This window comes from Typopeltis vanoorti, chromosome 12, assembly GCF_054136105.1.
Source record: "Typopeltis vanoorti isolate ZY-2024b chromosome 12, IOZ_Tvanoo_1.0, whole genome shotgun sequence".
Lineage (NCBI taxonomy): Eukaryota > Metazoa > Arthropoda > Arachnida > Uropygi > Thelyphonidae > Typopeltis > Typopeltis vanoorti.
The window spans coordinates 111128267-111149714 of NC_143560.1; the positions used below are offsets into that span (position 1 = coordinate 111128267).

The window sequence follows — 21448 nt, forward strand, 5'->3', positions numbered from 1 at the left end:
GAAATTTGAATATTTGCCCATGGCTTTGAAATATTTATACCTTGATTATTCCTTTTTACTCCCAAACTTGCAACTTCCTTACATATTTTACATCCAATGTTTTTATTCTCTACCAACAGCCATTCATTTTTGTTGCAAAAATCAGCTTTTTGGTCTAGAGTCCAACAGTCAGGCAGATCTTCTTGTGTGTTTTTACTCATCGTTGGAGTCGTTGTAGCAACCGTAGTAGCGTTTTATCCCTCCAGTTTTTGTATCACTGTCCATTGAGTCTGTTTTTGCTCCATCGCTATCACTACACTTACTGTTCTCGAGCTTTAACTTTTTAGTTGCAGGAGTGGAAGAGAAAAATTGTGTTATTTTATTATTCATCGCGTAAAACTGGTGAAACTTCCATGAAACACGTTAACCTCACTCACCCACATTGTGAAAGTGCAAGTCTACTTGTATGCTTGTTCATATAGATTTTCTGCTTCCGGAAACTACCCCAACTTCTGGCCAACTATCCATTCTAATCGAAAACTGATCTTCGAGGTTCAGTGTCAACAACACAAGATGGCAGCACTAGATTGGATGAACCAAAGATGACCTTTGATTTACGTTGTCAATGACCATAACTGAGAATTTAAAATGGAGACAGTCCTAATTTTGAAATACTCATAAAATATGTGTTTATGGACCATTAAAGTCCTATAAATATACCGTAATGCATTCTGGACTGTTTCGGCTGAAAAAAAAAAAAAGACTTTTATATATATATATAGTATGACATGCATATGGATGTGAAAGACTTGAAAACATTATTTTCATACAGAGAGACTAGTCCATTCTCTTGCCCGTGCATTCCCAACATTTTCCCTTGCATTCTGTTTCTGAACTCCTAGGTATGGTTAGCAGAGAAAGAGAGAGAGAGAAAATGGCAGCAGGATTAGTTAATTGTTTACTGGAATACCTCCTGATAGTTTAGTCTCGTGTCTTGCTGGCTTTTGGGCTGTACTTTGAATGTTGACAGATTCTGGGTTTATGCAGCATATTTGGCATGTTCTCGAAGGGTTCTTCCCTGTAATACAAGAAATAAGAGTTGGGTAAGGAAACAAAAACATGCACTTCAGAATTCTAGTAAGCAAGATGTTGTGTCCCAGGTGTTGAAAGTAATCTACCATCTAGAGGTCTGGTTTGCATTTTTGATAATTAGCAGGTTTGTGGGAATCCTGTTTGTGGAAAACAAGCATACAAAATTACAGGAAAATGGATTTGGCTTGATTAGAGAAGATTGTTTCACATTAATGCCTCACTGGAAATTGATATATCACATCTCTCTCTCTCTTTTTATGGCTCCCATCCATGAAAGGTTTTCTATAAACCTATAGCACATTGTACTGAGGATGGGCTGAGCAATTTTTTCTCCCATTTTTATTATTATATTTTTTTTTTTTCTTTTCGCATTTTTCATTTATTTTTTACATAATCAAAATTTTTTACACAGCAAAATTTTTTTAGCTACTTCAGGCCACCAATAAGAAGGGCGGTGGTCTCACACCGGGTGATGAAATTCCTCTCCCACTTAAAGACAATCACAATGATCCATGCCCATGGCAGGATTTGAACCCACAGTCTGCTGGTAGGAGAGTGAATATATTAGCCACTCAGCCAACTAGGTCAGCTGATTACTTGCTTCCATATTTGCATATTACTTGTGAAGTTTCTGAAGACTTTTAAAGATATGAAATTTGAATTTTCTACCTTCTGTTTCTGTTGTATTAACTCTTTGTGTGTCTGTTGTGTGGAAGGTAATAGGAACACAGTAGGAGGAAGGAAAATTCTAAGTTAAAGTTGCATTAACTTAGAATTTTAGGGCTTTGATGGCTACTTTGCAATACTAAGAAAAGGCTAGAGATAATTGCAACTGTGCATGGCAAGTATTAAGATATGTAAAAAGATAAATACAAAGGAGAAAAGAACAGTGAGAAAGGACAGAAAAAACTGGGGGGTGGGGTTGGTCTTTTCCTGTGCTTTTGCCATGATTAGAAGAGTGCTGAATGATTGAGTAACAAATGCATGTTTTCCAGATATGGATTTGTCCTACTGAGGCTATATTTAGCAGTGTATGATAATTTGCTACTTATTCACATTTGGCATTATTGGATGCTGCATAATAAATCGTATACCCCTATAGGATTTTGGGATTGAAGCCTTCTGCTAGAATAAGTTGTAGAGTTACTGATTCTCAACTTATATGCTTTAACAACTTATGTGCTTCTATCATGTATTCTCTTCTTAAACCATCGGCTAATTTTTTGACAGCTTATTTGGGTGTAATTGCTTTCCTTTGGAGATTCCATGAAGTGATGAACATCTTTTTCACCCTGTCTTCCACCTCATGTGATGTAGGAAGATGTTCTGTGCTCTGTATTGTGCACTTGTAGGATCGAAACTTGATTATGATTTCCTATTCTATGCTTCTGCCACATTGCAATGACAGCACGCTGCGATGGTCAAACCGTGTCCATCATCAAACCATACAAATTGCAGCTAGACTTTTTCGACCTTTACCAATCCCTAGTCTCTGTCAAGGAAATGCCCTTGCCACTTGGACGTCAAAAGCTGTCTCTGTTATATACTGCTAAAATAAAATCCCTGCTAGACCATCTCATGTGACCAACTTTGATTTGTGAACAAAAGCACTCATAGAAGCTATAGGTATTAGGTATCTTTACCATAGATGCCATAAAATTTGCTACTGCCATTGCATTCATATATATACGACCATGTAGCTTTTATTTCTGCAGGCTATCCAAACAATTCCTCTTGTTGTTTCCCAGCAGCTCTTTCCATACCATAAAAAAGAATAACATGATTTTGTGTCTGTGTACACAGATCATTCAGTATCAGAAACTGTAGTAGGATCTTCTGCTGTCTTCTCAGTCAACATAATATCTGCTCAGATCCCACTGGAATAACAACTTTACCTCTGAGCTGTATGCAATAGAGGTTATATTAATCTATATAAGATTCCACTGCAACCAGCAACCAAATGTGCATTATATATACAGATTCACAAAGTACTCTACAGGCAGTAAGATGTCTAAAGCTTCAGAAACATCCAGGATTCCTTTAGTATCCAACATATCCTTTATCAATTTTGGAAGCTACTTTTAATTGTGCACTTCTGTTGAATTTTGAGCCACATCGGGATTAAGGAAAATGAGGCTGCAGATCCTGTGGCTAGGTCAGCTCATTTCTCAAGCTTTCACCATCTGATTGTACACTATACTGATTACAGCCAAATTACAAGACAAACTGTATCACAGTGACAGTCAACATGGAATAGAGATGCCAATAATGGGCTCCATTAAATCAAATTGTGGCAGTCTAGTCTGTGCAGGGACTGTAAAGAGGAAGTTGCTCTTTCTCAGCTCTGCATAGGTCATAGTCATCTTACACACTTCTTCCTGTTTGAAGGTTGATGACACAAGGAAGTTGTTCTTGCTCAGCTCCACATAGGTCATAGTCATCTTCTTCCCATTTGAAGGGTGATTGTGTGAGTTCTGTCATACTGGATTAACCATTGTTCACATTCTAATTAACTATCCTCAATTCCTTAATGAGTACAGTCACTATTTTAGTTATGATCTATCTGAGTCATATATACTTAGGCAGATTTTATCAGATTCATCAAGTGTTTTTAAATTTATACAGAACATCAGTTTTTATCACTATATAAACTATATTTATGCTATATAGGCTTTTAATACCTGGTTTTATCTATAATTTATGTATAATCTGTAAAGTTTATTGCTGTGGTTATTGTGTAATTTTGTAGTTTAATGGTTTTATCTGTTTTTATGAACTTTTTTACATTTACTTTTATACACCTTTTTACTCATTTCTCTACCTGTTTTATGCTGTTCGTTTATTTATAATACTTAAGGAAAGTTCAGTCACTCACTACTTGAATCGGGTTAATTGGAACAAAACATTACTGCTGTCTTGTCTATTTTCACCTTCTTCATTGCCATTATCACACTATCTGTTGTTCCTCTGTACATTCCTCTAATATTCTACTCTGTACATCATGAACTGCTGAATCCCCACACATTACACTTTTTGTCCTTCTCTCACTGAGATTCTTATCTCTTTCTGCTTCTACTCTCTTAACTTAACTCTTGATTCCTTGCTCCCACACTATCTCAAATTACTCTTATTCCCTCTTATTCCTTGTATCTGTTATTGTCATGTCTTCTCTCCCTTACTCTCTCAATCTCATGCCTTTCTTTCACTCCCTATTTTCCTTTACTTGTTCTTTCAATTAACCTCTAAAGTTCTTACTCTCTGTATTCATTCCCATCAACTCAGTCTTCATTTCGTCTTCTATTCTTCATTTCCTCCTATAATCAAAGCTGTCACTCAAAACATCTTCCCTTGCAATAGCGACTTAAGCTGAGATAGTAATGCTGGTGACTTGATTGTTGCTCACTGCTTCTTACTGCATACATTTTATGCACATCAGTATTATTATTTTTAATGTGATTTTATATATTTATTTTTTTTTTGGATTGTGGGGTTTTTTGAAGATGTATTAGGACAGATAAATGGTTGAAATGTTCAATATCTTCATTTGAAGAAAAGTGGCAAAAATTTCTAGTTAAAACAAAGGATTAGTTGTGAATTTATATTTTATGGTTTAAAATTCTCTCATATATGAAAATCAAGAGTTACACAACATGCACGTGTTCGCACATAACCACAAAATAGTTTTAAATTTAGCATTATTATATCATCATCAAATTTCTGATATATATGCTAATGAGGTGTAAAACATTATTTTAAGTATTAGAGGACTGAATATAGTATGCAAGATTATTTTTATTGTTTATTGTTATGCAGGCTTCTCTAGCGAGACCCCATTTTACTCCCTTATCATTCATAACCCTCATTGAACATATATACCAAATACTCACTCAAAAACTAATAGTAACCAGTTCCACACATTTACTGTACACCACAGAAATTACCTTCACATCATGTAACTCTTAAGTGCACCCTTAGTAAGCTTCTGAGGGATTATTAATGCATTGGAACCTCCGTGGAGTCTAAAGATTCATCTCATTTGATCCATGCTCTCCACACAATATCTTTTGTACCTCTTCTTGAATAATTGACTGACTGGCACTCACATCAAGCTCCAACAACCCATTCCACTCATTCACCACTCAAGTGAAAAATCTAGTTCTCATCATTGCTTAACCACACTCTTACTGAATTTCCAGGGATCACCCCTTGTTCTGTCCCTCTAGCCAACTGCTAAAATATTTCCTCTGCATCATTCCTGTACAACCCTTTTATAACTGAAATGTTTCTATGATATCCCCTCTTTCTGTCAGTCAACTTTTGTAACCTACAAACCCTTAATCCACTTATCTTAGAGAGCATTCTACAGACCACTCACCACCTTGGTCACTTATCTCTGGATCCTCTACCACTTCTTCCTCATCTCCAAGAAATCCAGCTGAACAAACCAGATGTAGCACTATCAAGATTCTAATGAGGTATAGTGACTTTGTCATCTCTGCCTGTTAATGTGTTCTTCAATAACTAAGTTACCCTTTAAACTAATTTAGCCACATTTGCAGTATGCTTTCTGAACTTCAACTGCATGGCCACCATCTCCCTTAAATCCCCAGTGTCATCAATTTCCTGAGGAATATTTCTATTGGCTTGTAATCTTTTCATTCCAAAATGAATAACTTTATACTTTTTGACATCAAACTGGCATCTGTTATCTTTTACCCATACATTAGTATCTTTAAATCATCCTGCAAGCTCTCTTTACATTGTTTTGATTAAATATTGTACTTCTCAATTTTGTATCATCATCAGCTGCAAACAACTGGATATTTCCTTTCACATAATTTCCTATGTCATTTGCATACACATTAAATATCAATGGTCCAAATACAGAGCCTTGTGGCACACCACTAGTCATGTATTTTCTCCTGTATTCTGTTTTTCCATATACTATGCCTTGGTATCTGTTTACCAGCCACCCCTATATGGATTTACATCGCCAATTTCAGAGCCATCCTTATTTGTTCCAGTTTGCTTTAAACAGAGCTCCATGTGGTATTGTGGCAAGCAAATCCATCAGGTATCATTGTTTAGTCATTCCCTTTATCCAACTCAGCCATTACTGTTATAAAAAGTTAGTAAATTAGTTGAATATCATGTTTTTCTTACTACCCATTCCTGAATTCTGTCTTTGATCACTTGCATTTACCCATTACCAATGCATTTGCTTCCATGAGGTAGCAAGTTATAGACCATCCAGTACCTTGGGAGTCCAATAGAACTGTTTACTGCTACCACTCCCTTGGGACTTTACCAGATCTGAAACTTAAGTTAATCACTTTTAGACAGAGGCATTGCCATTTCCTTTGCATGTTGTTTGTGAACTGGTGTACACCATCTAATCCTATGGTGATACTTGCATCAAGATTCTGCAGTATCCAAAGTCTTCCAGTTCATCAGCCTCTATTTTCACTTCAATTCCTGTCACTGCCATATCATCACTTGGAGGATATACTTGACCCTTGCAAAGTGATCACTCAGTAAGTCAATCATTTCTGATATCTCCCTACCATCAGCACTTGTTAAAGTCATTATTCCTTTTATTCACCATACAGCAAAAGAAATCTTAGGGATTATCTTTGGTTTGGTCTTCTTAGCTGATATCTTTTCATAATCTGATTTTGCCTGCTTATCCTGCTTATGATATGGTAGGTCTTGTTAATTATGAATGAAGTATTATTAATTATAAATATTTTCATTCACAATTTAACACAGTCAAGGATCCAGCCCATGCCAACAATTATCATCCCATTGCTCTGACTAGCTGTTTTTGAAAAATCTTGAAAAAATGGTCAATGTAAGGCTTCTCTAGTACATAGAAAGCAACAAATACTTTCCAACACACACACACACACACACACACACACACACACACACTGTAATGTTCGTAGACACTCTTTGCTTGAACTCAATTACCGAACAGCTTCCTCTCACAGTAGTCAATTGCCTTTATGTTGATGATTTCACAATTTCCTGTCACATCTGCAATATGAGGGTCATTGAAAGACAACTTCAAATAGTAATCAATCATGTCTCTTCGTGTGCTCTTTGTCATGGGTTTAGGTTATCTGCTGAAAAAAATGTGTGCATTTCTCTAGAAATGCACTCTTCACTCTGATCCTGATTTAAGAATGGGCAAACTATTGACATTCTTGACACTATTGACTAACTTTCTTTACACACATTCAGCATTTTTGGGATAAGTGCAAAAAAGCATTGAACATCCTCAACGCTCTATCCTCTACAGAATATGCTGATTGATGTTCCTTGCTCTGCATTTATCGTGTACTTGTACATTCAAAGCTTGATTATGGGTCCAAAGTTTACACTTTTGGAAGGGAGAGTGCACTCTGGTGGTTGGACCCGATCCATCATCTTGGTAACCAATCAGCTTCTGGTGCTTTTCACATATCACCCATTCAAATCCTTCATGTTGAATCAAATGAACCCCCTCTATCACTTAGATGACACATTTGTCTCTTAATTACCCTAAAAATAAAGTCCCTTTTAGATTATCGTGCATGGCTCTACCATCTGCCCTTTTGGTATGTATGTTAAACAGGCTATGGAACCTACTGGCAAGAGTGTTGACAACATTACTATCATCAAACAAAACAGCATTCCTTCCTAGCAGGCTTGCACCTTATCCTGCCATCTCTCAATTTGTGAGCTACAGAAGTCTCATACACCCTCATCTGTCTACTTCAACTGTTTAATGCATACAGAGCAGCTGACTCTGATTTCTTTCCCATCTTTACCAGTGGTTCCAGATCAGAGATCTGTGTTTCCTAACATGATAGTCTCCAATCAGATCCCACTCGATTGCAGTAACTATACAGCTGAATTGCATGTCATTCAGCTCATACTTGGGCATGGATGTTTGTGATTGTCTATGAAAATACTAGAAGTGGCGGTAGATGAAGAACATAGTTGCGGTGGATGGATTGGTGGAGACGGAGAGTTGTAGAGTAGGAGACCTCCCTCAATGAGTCTTTGGCCTCCCTGGAGGTGTTAAGTAATAATAATAATAATATCAAAGAAAACTCCTACATAAAGTGTATAATTCATACAGACTCTTTGAGTTCTTTATAGGCTCTCTCCTCTCTTGTTATAATCCACATCCAGCACTTGTCGAGGTGCTTCAACTCTTGTACAAAATAAAGACCCTGAATTTTGATGTTCAGTTCACCAATTCACATTGGAATTGAGGGAAATGGCATTGCAGATGCAGCTGCTAGATCAGCTCATACTTTATTGACATATTGTTTGACAGTCCCTTATACTGCCTACACACAGGTTATAAAATCGAAGTTAATTGTCCAATGGCAATACTCCTGGCAGGAAGCATTTACAAACAAATTGCATGAGATTAAGCATGAAATTAAGCATTGGCAGTTCAGTCAACATATTGTTTGACAGTCCCTTATACTGCCTACACACAGGTTATAAAATCGAAGTTAATTGTCCAATGGCAATACTCCTGGCAGGAAGCATTTACAAACAAATTGCATGAGATTAAGCATGAAATTAAGCATTGGCAGTTCAGTCAACTTATGAACAGAAGAGAAGGAGTTGTTCTTGCTAGGCTCTGCATTGGTCATAGTCATCTCACATATTCTTATTTACTGAGGGCTGCTGTCCCACCTATGTGTGGGAAATGCGACAACTGTCTTACCATTAATCATATTTTGGTGGAATATGATATTGAAGTGATATCCACTTCAATCAAGAGAGAAGTGACATTTTTACTTCTGGCTGAGCCCTATACACTCAACCAGATATTATCAGACTCTTATAGATTGCATGATGATTTTTGATTTTTACATCTTATTAATTCATTTAAAGACATTTAATTATGAATTTGTTTATATTTACTGCATTACGAGGATGGTCTTAAAAATTCTCGTCCTTGACCATAGATGGCAATACTGTTGGAAAGATTTTTGTTTTTTCTAAGTTGATACGTCTCTCATAAGCATCCATGTGAAATTGCAAGTCATTCTATCAAGTAGTTTGTTTTATACAGCTGTCTGAAGCAAAAAGTGTTGTCTGTATCCTTTGAAATGGATAAAATTGAGTATCATGCGGTTATAAAATTCTTCGTAAAGGAAGGTTTAACGCCAAAAGAAATTCATTCGAAGTTCATAAGTTTATGGACACTTTTCTCCTTTGTTTTCGACAATTAAGAAATGAGCTGCCGAGTTTAAACATGGCTGTACCAGCCTTGAAGGTGATCCACGTGAAAAACATCCAAAAAGTGTAACAAGAAATCATTGATCAAGTGTGCATGATATGGTATTGGATGACCGGCAAGTCAAAGTGCGTGAAATTGCTGAGACTATAGGCATTTCAAAAGAACATGTAGGATATATTTTGCATGAAGAATTGCAAATGAAAAACCTATGCACAAGGTGGATGCTGTGCTTTCTCACACCAGATCAAAAATGCACTTGCATGAAAATCTTTGAACAGTGCTTGGAGCATATTAACAAGAATAAAACTGATTTTGTGCATTGATTTATTACTATGGATGAGCCTTGGATTCACCATTACACCAGAATCCAAACAGCAGTCAAAACAGTGGACAGAAGCCGGTTGTTCAGTGCAAAAGAAGACAAAGTCGGTTACATCAGCAGGAAAGGTCATGGCATCGGTATTTTGGATGCTAAAGGCATTTCGTTTATTAATTATCTTGAAAATTGTAAAACAGTAACCAGGGAATATTCTTCTTTTTCTTCTTGAGTATTCTGCAATTCAGCAGGTTCTTCTTTTAGTAGCAGAAACTTTCCTTCCACTATCTTCTGTTCTGAGCCTTCTCTTTCAAGGTTGTGTACCTGTCTCCATTCAGCATGTCATCTAGCATTGTTTTCCTTACTCTTCTTCTGGGTCTTTTTCTGTATATTTTGTCTTCGATGGCATCTCTGATTCCATTCCCTCTCAGAATATGTCCAATTCAGTTTCCCTTGTTTCTTTTTATCCTCCTTAACAGACTTCTTTCTTCTTCTACTCTTTTTAAGACCTCTTCATTAGTTATTTTATCTGTCCATTAGATTTTTTCCATCCATCTCCAAATCCACATTTCAAAGCTTTCCAAAATCTTAATTTTTTCTTTCTTCAATGTCCAAGTTTCAGATGCATAGAGGGCAACACTCCACACATAACATTTTATTAGTCTTTTCTTTAGGTTTCTGTCCATTTTACTTTTGAATAAATTCCATTTTCTATTAAAGGCATCACTTCCCATCGCTATTCTTGCTTTTATGTCAATTTTACATCTTCCATCACTGCTAACAACACTTCCTAGATATTTAAATGTCTTTACTTGATTAAATTTTTCCCGATTTATTCTGATATCCATATTTGCCTTTTTCCTTGCTATTTTCATTACCTTTGTTTTTCTGATGTTAATTTTCATTCCATAATTGATACATGATTCCAGTAATGTGTTCAACAGATGTAGTCCTGTTTCAGTATTTGATAGTAATGCCTTGTCATCTGCGTATCTTATTGCAAATATCTGTCTACCTCCAATCTTTATTCCTCCTCCTGAATTCTCCAGTGCTTCTTTTAACATTGCTTTGGAATACATGTTGAACAAAATTGGTGACAGAGAACAGCCTCCTTGTCTTACTCCTTGTCCAATGATACCTGGTTCTGTTGTACCATATATGTCTCTCACCATGGCAGTTTGGTCCATATATATATATAGTGAAATAATTAGCCTTCTGTCTTTCCAATTTGTACCAATCTTTTCCATTACTTCCACCATCTTATCCCATTTTACAAAGTCAAAAGCTTTTTTTCAAAATCTATATAACAGATATTAACTTCTTTATTCACTTCCAGACTTCTTTCACTTACTATTCTTAACAGCCCAATCGCATCTCTTGTTCCTCCACCCTTCCTGAAACCAAACTGATCTTCTCCAAGAAATTCTTCCACTTTAGATGCAATTCTTTGTGTTAAGATTCTCATAAGTATTTTTGATGTATGGGAAATGAGGCTTATTGTTCTAAAATCCTTGCAGTTCACTGCATTACTTTTCTTTGGTATAGGTATAAATATTAAGGTCCTAAAATCTTTTGATAGTTCTCCTTTGTTATAAATTAAATTTATTATTTTGGTTATTTCTTCAGTTTTTCTTCTGAAGTTGTTTCAGGAATTCTGTAGGTATTTCATCTGTTCCTTCTGCCTTTCCACATTTTAGTTCCTTAATGGCCATTTCTACTTCTGTCATCAAAATCTCGGCCTAGATCATCTTCATTTACCTTCTTTATATCTTCTAATGGCAACTCATTTGGTCTATTTTCCTTGTCATATAGATCTTCAATGTCTTCCTTCCATCTCATTAGGATTTTAACTTCTTCAGTTATGATTTCTCCATTCTTATTTTCTATGCCTCTGACTCGAATTCCATTTCTCTTGTGATTCATGCTTCTTGCTTTTTCATACCACGATGAGTCTTTGACTCCATGGAGTTTTTTATAATAATAATAATATAAAAGATCATATCTTCCCACTTTCTCATAATTTTCCATTTCTTCACATTGTTTTTTAAACCAATCCTCTCTACTTCTTTCTGCTTCTCTTCTCAATTTGTCATTCAGGGTTCTATATTGTATTTTCCCTTCTGGGGTGTCTTTATTTTTCCATTTTCTTCTTTCTTCCATTAGAGAAATCATATCAATAGTTATCCAAGTTTTTTTTTATTCTTTTAGCTCTTACATATCCAATTTCTTCTTCTGCAATCATCTTCTTTATTTTCTCTTTAACTTGTTCCCATTTCTTTTCTGGATCTTCAGTTTTGACAAAACTTGTTTCCTCTAATTCTTTCTCCAATCTATTTCCAAATTCCTTGGTATTTTTTTTAATTTCTCTAAGTTCCAATTTTTCCTTTTCATAGCTTCTTTTATTTTCTTTAGTTTCACATTTATTTCTATGAATAGTAGGTTATGGTCAGAGTAAATATCAGCTCCAGGATACGTGCATGCATTTCTTACACTATTCTTGTATCTTTGCTTTACTATAATGTAATCAATTTGATACCTTTCCGTATCTCCTGATCTTTTCCATGTGTGTAGTCTTCTCTTAGATTTTTTAAACCAAGTATTCATAATTATTAGCTTATTTTCTTTACAGAATTCCACTAACCTTTCCCCTTTCTCATTTCTAATACCTAGTCCGTATCTTCCTACTACACTCCCATCCTCTTCTTCTCCTACAACTCCATTCCAATCTTCCATTATAATCATATAGTCTTTTCTTTTTTCTTCCTTAATTAGTTCTTGTAATTGTTCGTACATTTTCTCTATTTCCTCATCTGAATGGTCACTTGTTGGCATATATACCTGCATTATTGTTATGTCCACTGGTTCAGCCTTCAATTTTACCACCATAATCCTGTCATTCAGACAGTTTATGCTAATGATATTCTTTGCTGTTCTTTTATTAAAAACAAGTGCAACTCCTTTTCCTTTTTATCTCCACCTGAGTAAATTATTCTTACTTCATCGCTATAAAAATCACTTATTCCTTCCCATCTGACTTCACAGAGCCCTATGATATAAATTTTTCCCTTGTCCATTTCTTGTTTGAGATTTTTTAATTTTCCACATCTGTTCATTGTTCTCACATTCCATGTTGCAATTTTGATTCTCTGACAATCTTTCATTTTCGGTTTGTTTATATCTTGTTTTAAGTCACTTTTAGAGGTTTGATCGGGAGGAACATCAGCCCTTGAAGCCGATATTGTATCCATTCCAATGTGCACCTTCTTTTCCTCTCTGTGCCAAGAGACACCACCTTGGTTTGCCGGGCTGGTAGCTGCCCCCTTATAAGTTCTATTCATTGCTACTAAAATTTTCTAGTGATATTAGTGGAGTGGTTTCCCATTGCCTTCTCTGCTGCAGTGCTCCAGCAAGTACTAGTAGAGCTGCTGCCCTCTACCAGCTAGAGTAGAAGTTGCGAAAAGGAGAGATACCTTCGAGCCTCAAGTACCCTAATACCCTCGGAGTCGAAGTAAGCAAGAGTCAACCAAGTGAGGCCATATAGGAAAGAATATAGAAGGAACCTGACACAAGTAAATGGAAGCAATGTCAGGTTCAGCTTGGGACCCCGTGGCTGCTAACCACGTATATTATTATTCCAGGGAATATTATTTCGATCTTTTAACCAGACTAGATGAAAAAATTTATGAGAAAAGACCTAGTTTGCTGAAGAAAAAAAAACATCTTTTATCAGACAACGCACCTGCCCATGAAGGTGTTTTGGCAATGGAAAAATGAAGGGATCTGCACTATGAATTGTTAGAACATCCACCCTATTCCCCAGATTTGGCTCCCTCTGACTTCTATCTCTCTTCCCAAAGCTAAAACCCTTCCTCGCTGATCAGCATTTTTCTTCAAATCAAGAGGTGATTGCAGCTGTAGAGGGGTTAGAGAGTTATTTTGGATCTTACTGAGAACCAGTACGGGGATGGGATAGTGGTGCTAGAATAAATGTATTAGTCTTAAGGAAGATTATGTTAAAAAATAAAAATAATTTTGAAATTATAAATTCATTTTTTTCATTGTTAGGATGAGAACTTTTCAGACCACCCTCGTATTTAGATACTGCACTGTAGATATTAAACTTCATGCATACATTTTATTTACTAATTTATCTTCTTATAACTTTGTACGTATATTATATATTATTCACTTCACTAATTTATCTTCTTGCAACTGTTTGTTTATTTATCAACAGCCTGTGTACTGCTGTAACCTGCATTCTGGCACAGTTATAACTTTTGCTATCCTTGCACCAGAAAATCCCGAATTCATTCATTCATTCATTCATTCATTCAATGAATACTATTCTTTGAAAGCCTTTAGAGAGGAAAATAGTGTAGTCTTGTTGAGGCTTTGTACAGTAGCACCATCTTCTTATTTCTACTTATTAGTGTTTATTGTAGCAGCAATGCATTGCAGTTTGATCATTTTGGAACTCTAGCATGCGATTTGAACTTCAGGTCCATGCAAATTATTACCTCCTCCTTAAGAATCTCATCCAATCCATGTAGCATGATTCCATAGCCTTACTCTTCTGTACTTAAAAGTACAGAAGTACTTCTGTACTTAAGATAAAAATGAAAATCTTTTACTAGTGCAAGTTAAGCGATAACTTAAATCTTCTGAAGGTCTTGATATCAGCATTCTTACCTCTCCCTGACTTTGTATTCTGAGTAAGCAGCTGTTTATGTTCTTTTAGTTTGGATATATATGCCTCTTCAGAAATGTAGAATATACATCACCATTGTGGTAATATCCTCTACATCCTCTGATATGTATTCTCAAGGAATGTAGAGGATGTTACTAACTTCACATCGATGATTTCCTTCCAAATTAATCCACTATCTGTCAAGATTCCAGTGTTATCAGATCTTATATTTCTGGCTGCTAAAGCACTTTTTACTGTATCAATTTACCTAGATCTCTGGGTCATTTTCCTGCCATACTGGCAAGGAACACTCATTTTGCTAACCTTCCCCCCCTCCCATTCTGTTTAAGTGACCATACTACATGAGATTTGGTTCTGCTAACACGAATATTCCTAAATGATAACAATGTCATGATCTTGCCTAATATCCTCATTTTTAATATGATATTGTCATTGATGCCATTTGTTCATTCTAATCTTTCTCAGAACTCTCATGTTCTCTAATCTTCGATCGGGTATACTTTTTTTCTCACTCAACTCTCAGATCCATGACTTTAAACTGGTTTGAACATTATCTTGTATACTGCTAGTTCATTGTTTTGACTAATTTCTCTCTTATTCTGTATAAATATATTTGATTGTCTTTCTACTTTGCTAATTCTTTTGTCTATATCCATATATATAATTGACCATCTTTGCTAAGAATTGTCTAAATAGCTGAAATATTTACTTGGTTTTTAGGTTCTCCAGAGATCAGGATGCAGTAGATGTTTTCATTGTTTCTGCCTATTTTCATTCTCGTTGTCTTATTATGGGATGCTTAAGGGTCAAAGCTGTATGACTAAGAGGAGACCTCCACATAACCTTTGAAGGAATGCGGAGAACCGAGGCAATCAAAGACAAACATTGGACATTAGGCCAGGGCTTCTGACCTAATTTCCAATCCTCACCTTCTCGTGGTGCACCCTGTTGGGTATCTACCTGGATACTGAACGAACGTGGATGGGCTGGCAATTTGGGATTTAGCTGACCAAATTATTCTTATTGGCTTAAACCAATATACAAAATGATGGTACAACATGACAAAATTTCATGCCGGCTGGGGCGTCGCCTGGTTAAACAAGGCCCCCGTTGTTTTTGCCAGGGAACCAGGGCGAACAGCAACAAGTCAGCTACTGGAACAAATCTGAAAGCGCACCCTAACTCAACATCACCAATAACTCTAACTTTCTTTGCAATTCAGGCATAAGAAGCCTGAATTGCAAAGAAATGGAGCTAGCTGAAGAATTAGATAAGTACCAGATTGACATAATAGGGGTGACTGAAACTAAAAAGACAAAAACTGGTGAAATCTTTCTGAGCAATAAATGCAAAATGTTATATTCAGGAAATGACAATCAAGGAAAAGGAGTAGCCATAGTATTCAACACAAAATATGAAGTTCATCTTCTTGAATGGCAGGCAGTCTCAAGTAGAGTGATGTGGACTAATATCAGAATGGGGAATTGGACAATCATACTTATTTGTGCCTATGGTCCCACAGAAGGTTCTACTAAGGTAGAAGTGGAGGAATTTTTTGAGGCTTTAGAAAAAGCAGCTGACACAATGAAAAAGGAAAGGTAGGTCCTTGTTGGGGATCTAAATAGCAGAGTAGGAAATAATTGTCAGACATACAAAAATATTTTGGGAAAATTTGGAGAAAAGAGCAAAGCTAATAATAATGGCAAATTCCTGTTGGATTTCTGCTCAGGACATGGACTGGTTATTACTAACACCATGTTCCAACATAAAAATGTGCACAAATTCACTTGGAGAGAAGAAGCAAGGAATAAGAAAAGTCTCATTGACTGTGTTATTGTTGATAGTGATATTTTCTCCCTGGTGCAGGACAACAGAGTGTACAGAGGATTTGAAATTGGAAGTGATCACTATTTAGTCTTGAGCAGGATAAAATTGAATTTCATATTGAAAAGAATAACATGTACGAAAGTTTTAAAGCGAATAAAAGTTGAGCAGCTCTCAGATGTAAACTCAAGACTAAAATACACAAAGATTATTGAAAGAAAAATGAAAGAGTTTGAGAACAGTAACCAAACCTTAGAGATTCAGTGGCAAGCCTTGAACAAAACCCTGATTGATTCAGACAGAGGGGCATGTGGTGAGGTTGTCTGCAAGGATAGAAAAATCAGAACTCCATGGTGGATACAGGAAGTTAAAGAGGCAGTGAAGGAAAAGAAGAAAGCATATCAAAAGTTACTGGCAAATAAGTCAGCTTGTGCTCTTAGAGAATACAGAGACAAATGTAAGAAAGCTAAACACTGTGTAAAACTAGCTAAACAAAAGTCATGGGAGGACTTTGGTAAGAACACAGAAAATAAATATCAAGAAGGTGTTAAGATATTCTGGAGGTTGTTGAAGAAGCTTAGGAATGGAGGAAAGAGTGCTGTAAAAGGAGTTAGAGATGATAAAGGTGAAATGAAAATGGGAGAAAAAGATATCCTTGAAGTATGGAGTAATTACTTCGAAAAATTGCTAAATGAAACAAGCAGTGATAGCACAGTGGCAAAAAACACTCAGCAGGGATACAGTCAAGAATACATATCCATACTTGAAGTAGAAAAAGCCATCAAAGGCTTGAAATGTGGAAAGGCAGCAGGATTAGATGATATTTGATCAGAAATGCTGAAGTATGGTGGTATAAAAGTCTTACAGTGGCTGCACTGCATAGGTCAGAAAGCCTGGATAGAGGGACGAGTTCATGATGATTAGAGTAGAGTTCTAATAGTATCCATATGTAAAAAGGGGAATAAAACTGAATGTGAGAATTACAGAGGTATTTCTCTACTCGGTGTTCCTGGCAAGATCTATGTAAGTATACTTGAGAAATGATTGAGAAGAATTGTGGAAGAAAAGCTTGGTGAAGAACAAGCTACATTCAGGCCAAATAGAGGCTGTCAGGATCAGGTCTTCACTTTACGACAAATAGTTGAGAAAGCATGGGAATATAACAAAGATCTGTATTTAAGTTTTGTCGATCTGGAAAAGGCATATGACAAGGTGCCAAGAGAGAAGCTGTTCAATACACTACAGTTATATGGTGTCAATGGGGCATTACATCAAGCAGTACTTAGTCTTTATTTGAGTTGTAAGTCAGCAGTTAGAATTGAAGGAAGTACAGGAAGATGGTTTAATGTTAAATCTGGTGTGAAACAAGGATGTACATTATCCCCTCTGTTATTCATTATCTATATGGATCATATTATGAAGGAAAGTGGTATTAAACATAATATCAGAATTGGAGATGTTAATGTCAGCTCTTTGCTTTATGCAGACGATGTTATACTTCTAAATAAATCCGCTACAAGTTTGCAAGATTCCCTGACTAAATCGAATTACTGTTGTAATAGATATGGCATGAAGGTGAGCATTAAAAAGACAAAGACAATGAAAATAGGTAGAATTATTGAAAATGTCAACTGTGTTGTGAACGGGGAACCTATGGAACAAGTAAAACATTTCAGCTACTTAGGCACAATTTTTAGTGAAGATGGTAAATTAAATATGGAAGTAGACAACAGAATCAACAAAGCTGGTATGGTATGAAGTAAATTGAATAAATTCATATGGAATAAGAGAGAAATTAAGCGGAACACTAAATTAGCTGTATACAAGACAGTATTCCTACCAGTTTTAACTTATGGATCTGAAGTAAAACACTTGACCAAAGACTAGAGACGCAGATATGAGAGTCCTGAGAAAGATTAGTGGTGTAAACAGATGGCATCAGTGGCATTATCATATTAAAAACGAGGATATTAGGAAAGAACTTGACATCGTCAGCATCCAAGAATGCATTAGCAGAGCTAATCTCAGGTGGTATGGTCACTTAAACAGAATGGGCGAGGAAAGATTAGCAAAGCAAGTGTTCTCTGCCAAGTTGACAGGAAAACGACCCAGAGGGCGACCAAGATATAGGTGGATTGACAAGTACAAAGTGCCTTAGACGATAGAAATATAAGATCTGATAATGTTGGAGTCTTGACAAGTAACAGACTGATTTGGAGGAAAATTGTAGACAGGAAGTTAGTAATGATGTAAATTTCTCATGTAGTACTATCATATCCTATACACCCCTTGGGGATACATGTCAGGAATTTGATGATGATTGTCTTTTTATTTGCTGATTTTCATACCAAATTTATTACATCATTTATTCAGTTAAGTCAAGAAATCCTGCAGACTTGTGCTGAATTTTTTTAGGAGTATAACATTATCTGCATAAACTGAAGACCTGAGAACAATATCTCCAATTTGGATATCATGTTTTAATACCACTTTCCTTCAAAATGTGATTCATTTAGAATGATAAATAGTGGTGATAATGCAGACTGTCTCACACCTGATTTAATACCAAACCATATTCCTTTGCTGCCTTCAGTTTTAATTTTACAACTCGACTGACTATTGATAGATTGTCCCGTTTACACCATGTATTTGTTGCATTTTGAACAACTTTTCTCTTGTCACATGCCTATTCCAGATCTGTAAAACACAGAGATCTTTGTTTCGTTCCTATGATTTCTCAACATCTCTCCTAAAGCAAAAATCTGATCTTGATGACCTTTATTTGGTCTGAATGCAGCTTGTTCTTCAAGCTTTCCTTCTATACAGTTTTGCTTGACTTTTTCTGAAATATTCTTGCAAAAATCTTACCAGGAACACACACTAAAGAAAATCCTCTAACTCTGGTATTGTTTTATTTCCCTTTGTGTTGATGGGTACTGTGAGCGCTTTACTCTAATCCAGTCATCTGGAACTCAACCTCTGAGCAGGCCTTCTGAATTATGCATGTAGCCATTGTAAGATTTTATCCCTCCATATATTAGCATTTCTAGTCAAATATTATCTTTTTTCTCTAATTTTCCCAAAACATTTCTGTATGTCTGTTAATTGTGGATTATTCTTTAATTGGAAAATATACTAGTGTAATTTTTTCCCCTAATGAGCCATATCTCAGATTATCCAAATGACTCTCTCAAATTTATTTCAGATGTATTGTTTTTGCCATTATTTTTCTAATCTCTAAGGTTTTTAAATTTCTTTTCTTTTTTTTTTTTTTTATTAGACACTTCATGATGATATCATGGCTCATAAAGGAGCTTTTGAAGATTTGACAGAAATAGCCCAAACATTAATGAGTTTAGTGGGGGATGACGAAGCGCAGATTGTAGTTGAACGTCTTCAAGAAGTAACAGATCATTATGCCAAAGTGGTTGAAAATAGTGAACACATAGGACAATTACTGGCAGAGGCCCAAGAAGGACTTGGTACTTTCATAATGAATTATGAAGATTTAATGGCATGGATTGAAGAATTAGCATCGAGACTATCTAGGTTCCAGATATTGAGTGTATATGCTGAGAAACTTCAAGAACAGTTGGATGAATTAAGTGTAAGATATTTCATATTTGCTTTAAAAAGAACAATAAAGATAAATAAATGATTATTTATAGATATGAAATTTTTGATTGAATATTTAATTAATTGTAGAATACCTGAACAATTTCTTATTGAAAAAAATTCTAATATCATATTATTTTTAAAACTGTAGAATCTCTGAAGTAATTATTCAGGTAATCTAGAAAAATGCACAGATTTTGTTCGATTTAGAACATTGCATAAAAAAAAAATCAGGATTCTATTATTGACTTTCAATCAATTTAAATTTGGTTCATTCATATGTTTGTAATTTAAATAGGTAATACTGGATTTTATGGCATGTTAGAAATTAATACTGCAAATGCATGTTTAATGAATTAAAATACACAAGCAGTAGAAATGATTAGCTATCATTATAGATATGTGAAAATAACTAATCAAGTCTGTTCATTTTCATGTAAAAGAAAATCTCAGATCTTCTCTGCTTGCTTTTGATAATGCTGCACCATTCAAGACCAAATCTCTTTTCTTGGACTGACTATTACTTCAAACCTTTTCTGGCACAGTCATATCACTTCTGTAGCATCCACAGCTTCCATATAACTTGGCATTCTTTTCCAGTCAAGATGGTACTTCTCTGCTGAACAGCTACTTACTCTGTGCAAATCCCAAATCTGGCCAACATTTGATTGCTTTTCTCATGTATGTGGGTAGTGCACCTAAGACCTTCCTAAGAATTCTTGATACTAAATTAAGGGGATGAAAATCCCTTATTGTTTTTCAGCCAGTATGCGAAACTCTAAGATTGAAAACTATGATGTAAGCGTTTCATGCTGACGAACTATCGGCGAATCAAAGCGTAAGTGACCACTTGGTAGTACCACCCCAAGGCAACTCGATGCAAATGTGGAGCAAGCTCCCTCACTATTCTTGATATTTTCTCATAATGTAAAAACACACAGCTCCTAGGAGATGTAATACTGCTTTACATTATGAGGAGAGGTCACTACCCAGACTGGTTTCAACCTTTTTTGAGGTCTCATCAGTGAGTAGCTAGACCTAGATGATATCAGTTTTAAGTGAAAAGAACTTGCATACCTTCGCTATACGAATGCCAGAAAGGTGTGCCACTATATTGTATTATAACATATTATAATTAAGAAGAAAAGCCAAACGGCTATTTTTCTGGCGAAGTTGATAAATTAAGGGGATAAAATCCCTTATTGTTTTTCATCCAGTATGCGAAACTCTAAGATCGAAAACTATGATCTAAGCATTTCATGCCAACGAACTATTGCCGAATCCAAGCGTAAGTGACCACTTGGGAGTACCACACCAAGGTAACTCGATGCAAAGGTGGAGCAAACTCCCTCAGCTTGCTCCACCTTTGCACCTAATCAATCGTAAACTATATTTATACTTTCAATGTTGATTTGTAGCATGCTGAAAAAATTGATTTCTATTGGCTAGCAGCTGTTCACGTGACCAAAGTGATGCACAGCATACGTGCCCATGTGAATCCAGGCTGCATGAGTTTATAATTGTCTGCTACAATAAATCGGTGATCTCTGAGCACGTCAGTGTGCCAAACACAATCCAATGACATGAGCAACATAATCTAGCTGTGAGGGAATTCCTTCTTTGTTAGTTTTTATTTGCAATAGTATCATGCACTCATCTACAGTTC

At 35.8% G+C, this 21448-nt stretch overlaps 1 protein-coding gene across 1 annotated transcript in view; it reads left to right on the top strand.

The window, feature by feature from the left end:
• Positions 1 to 21448, top strand: part of shot (dystonin-like protein short stop) — a 1304552-nt gene that overhangs the window by 829567 nt on the left and 453537 nt on the right. The window contains exon 59 of the mRNA XM_090402172.1: positions 19448 to 19774. Coding sequence (XP_090258298.1) covers positions 19448 to 19774 — 327 coding nt within the window. The remainder of the gene's footprint in view (positions 1 to 19447; positions 19775 to 21448) is intronic.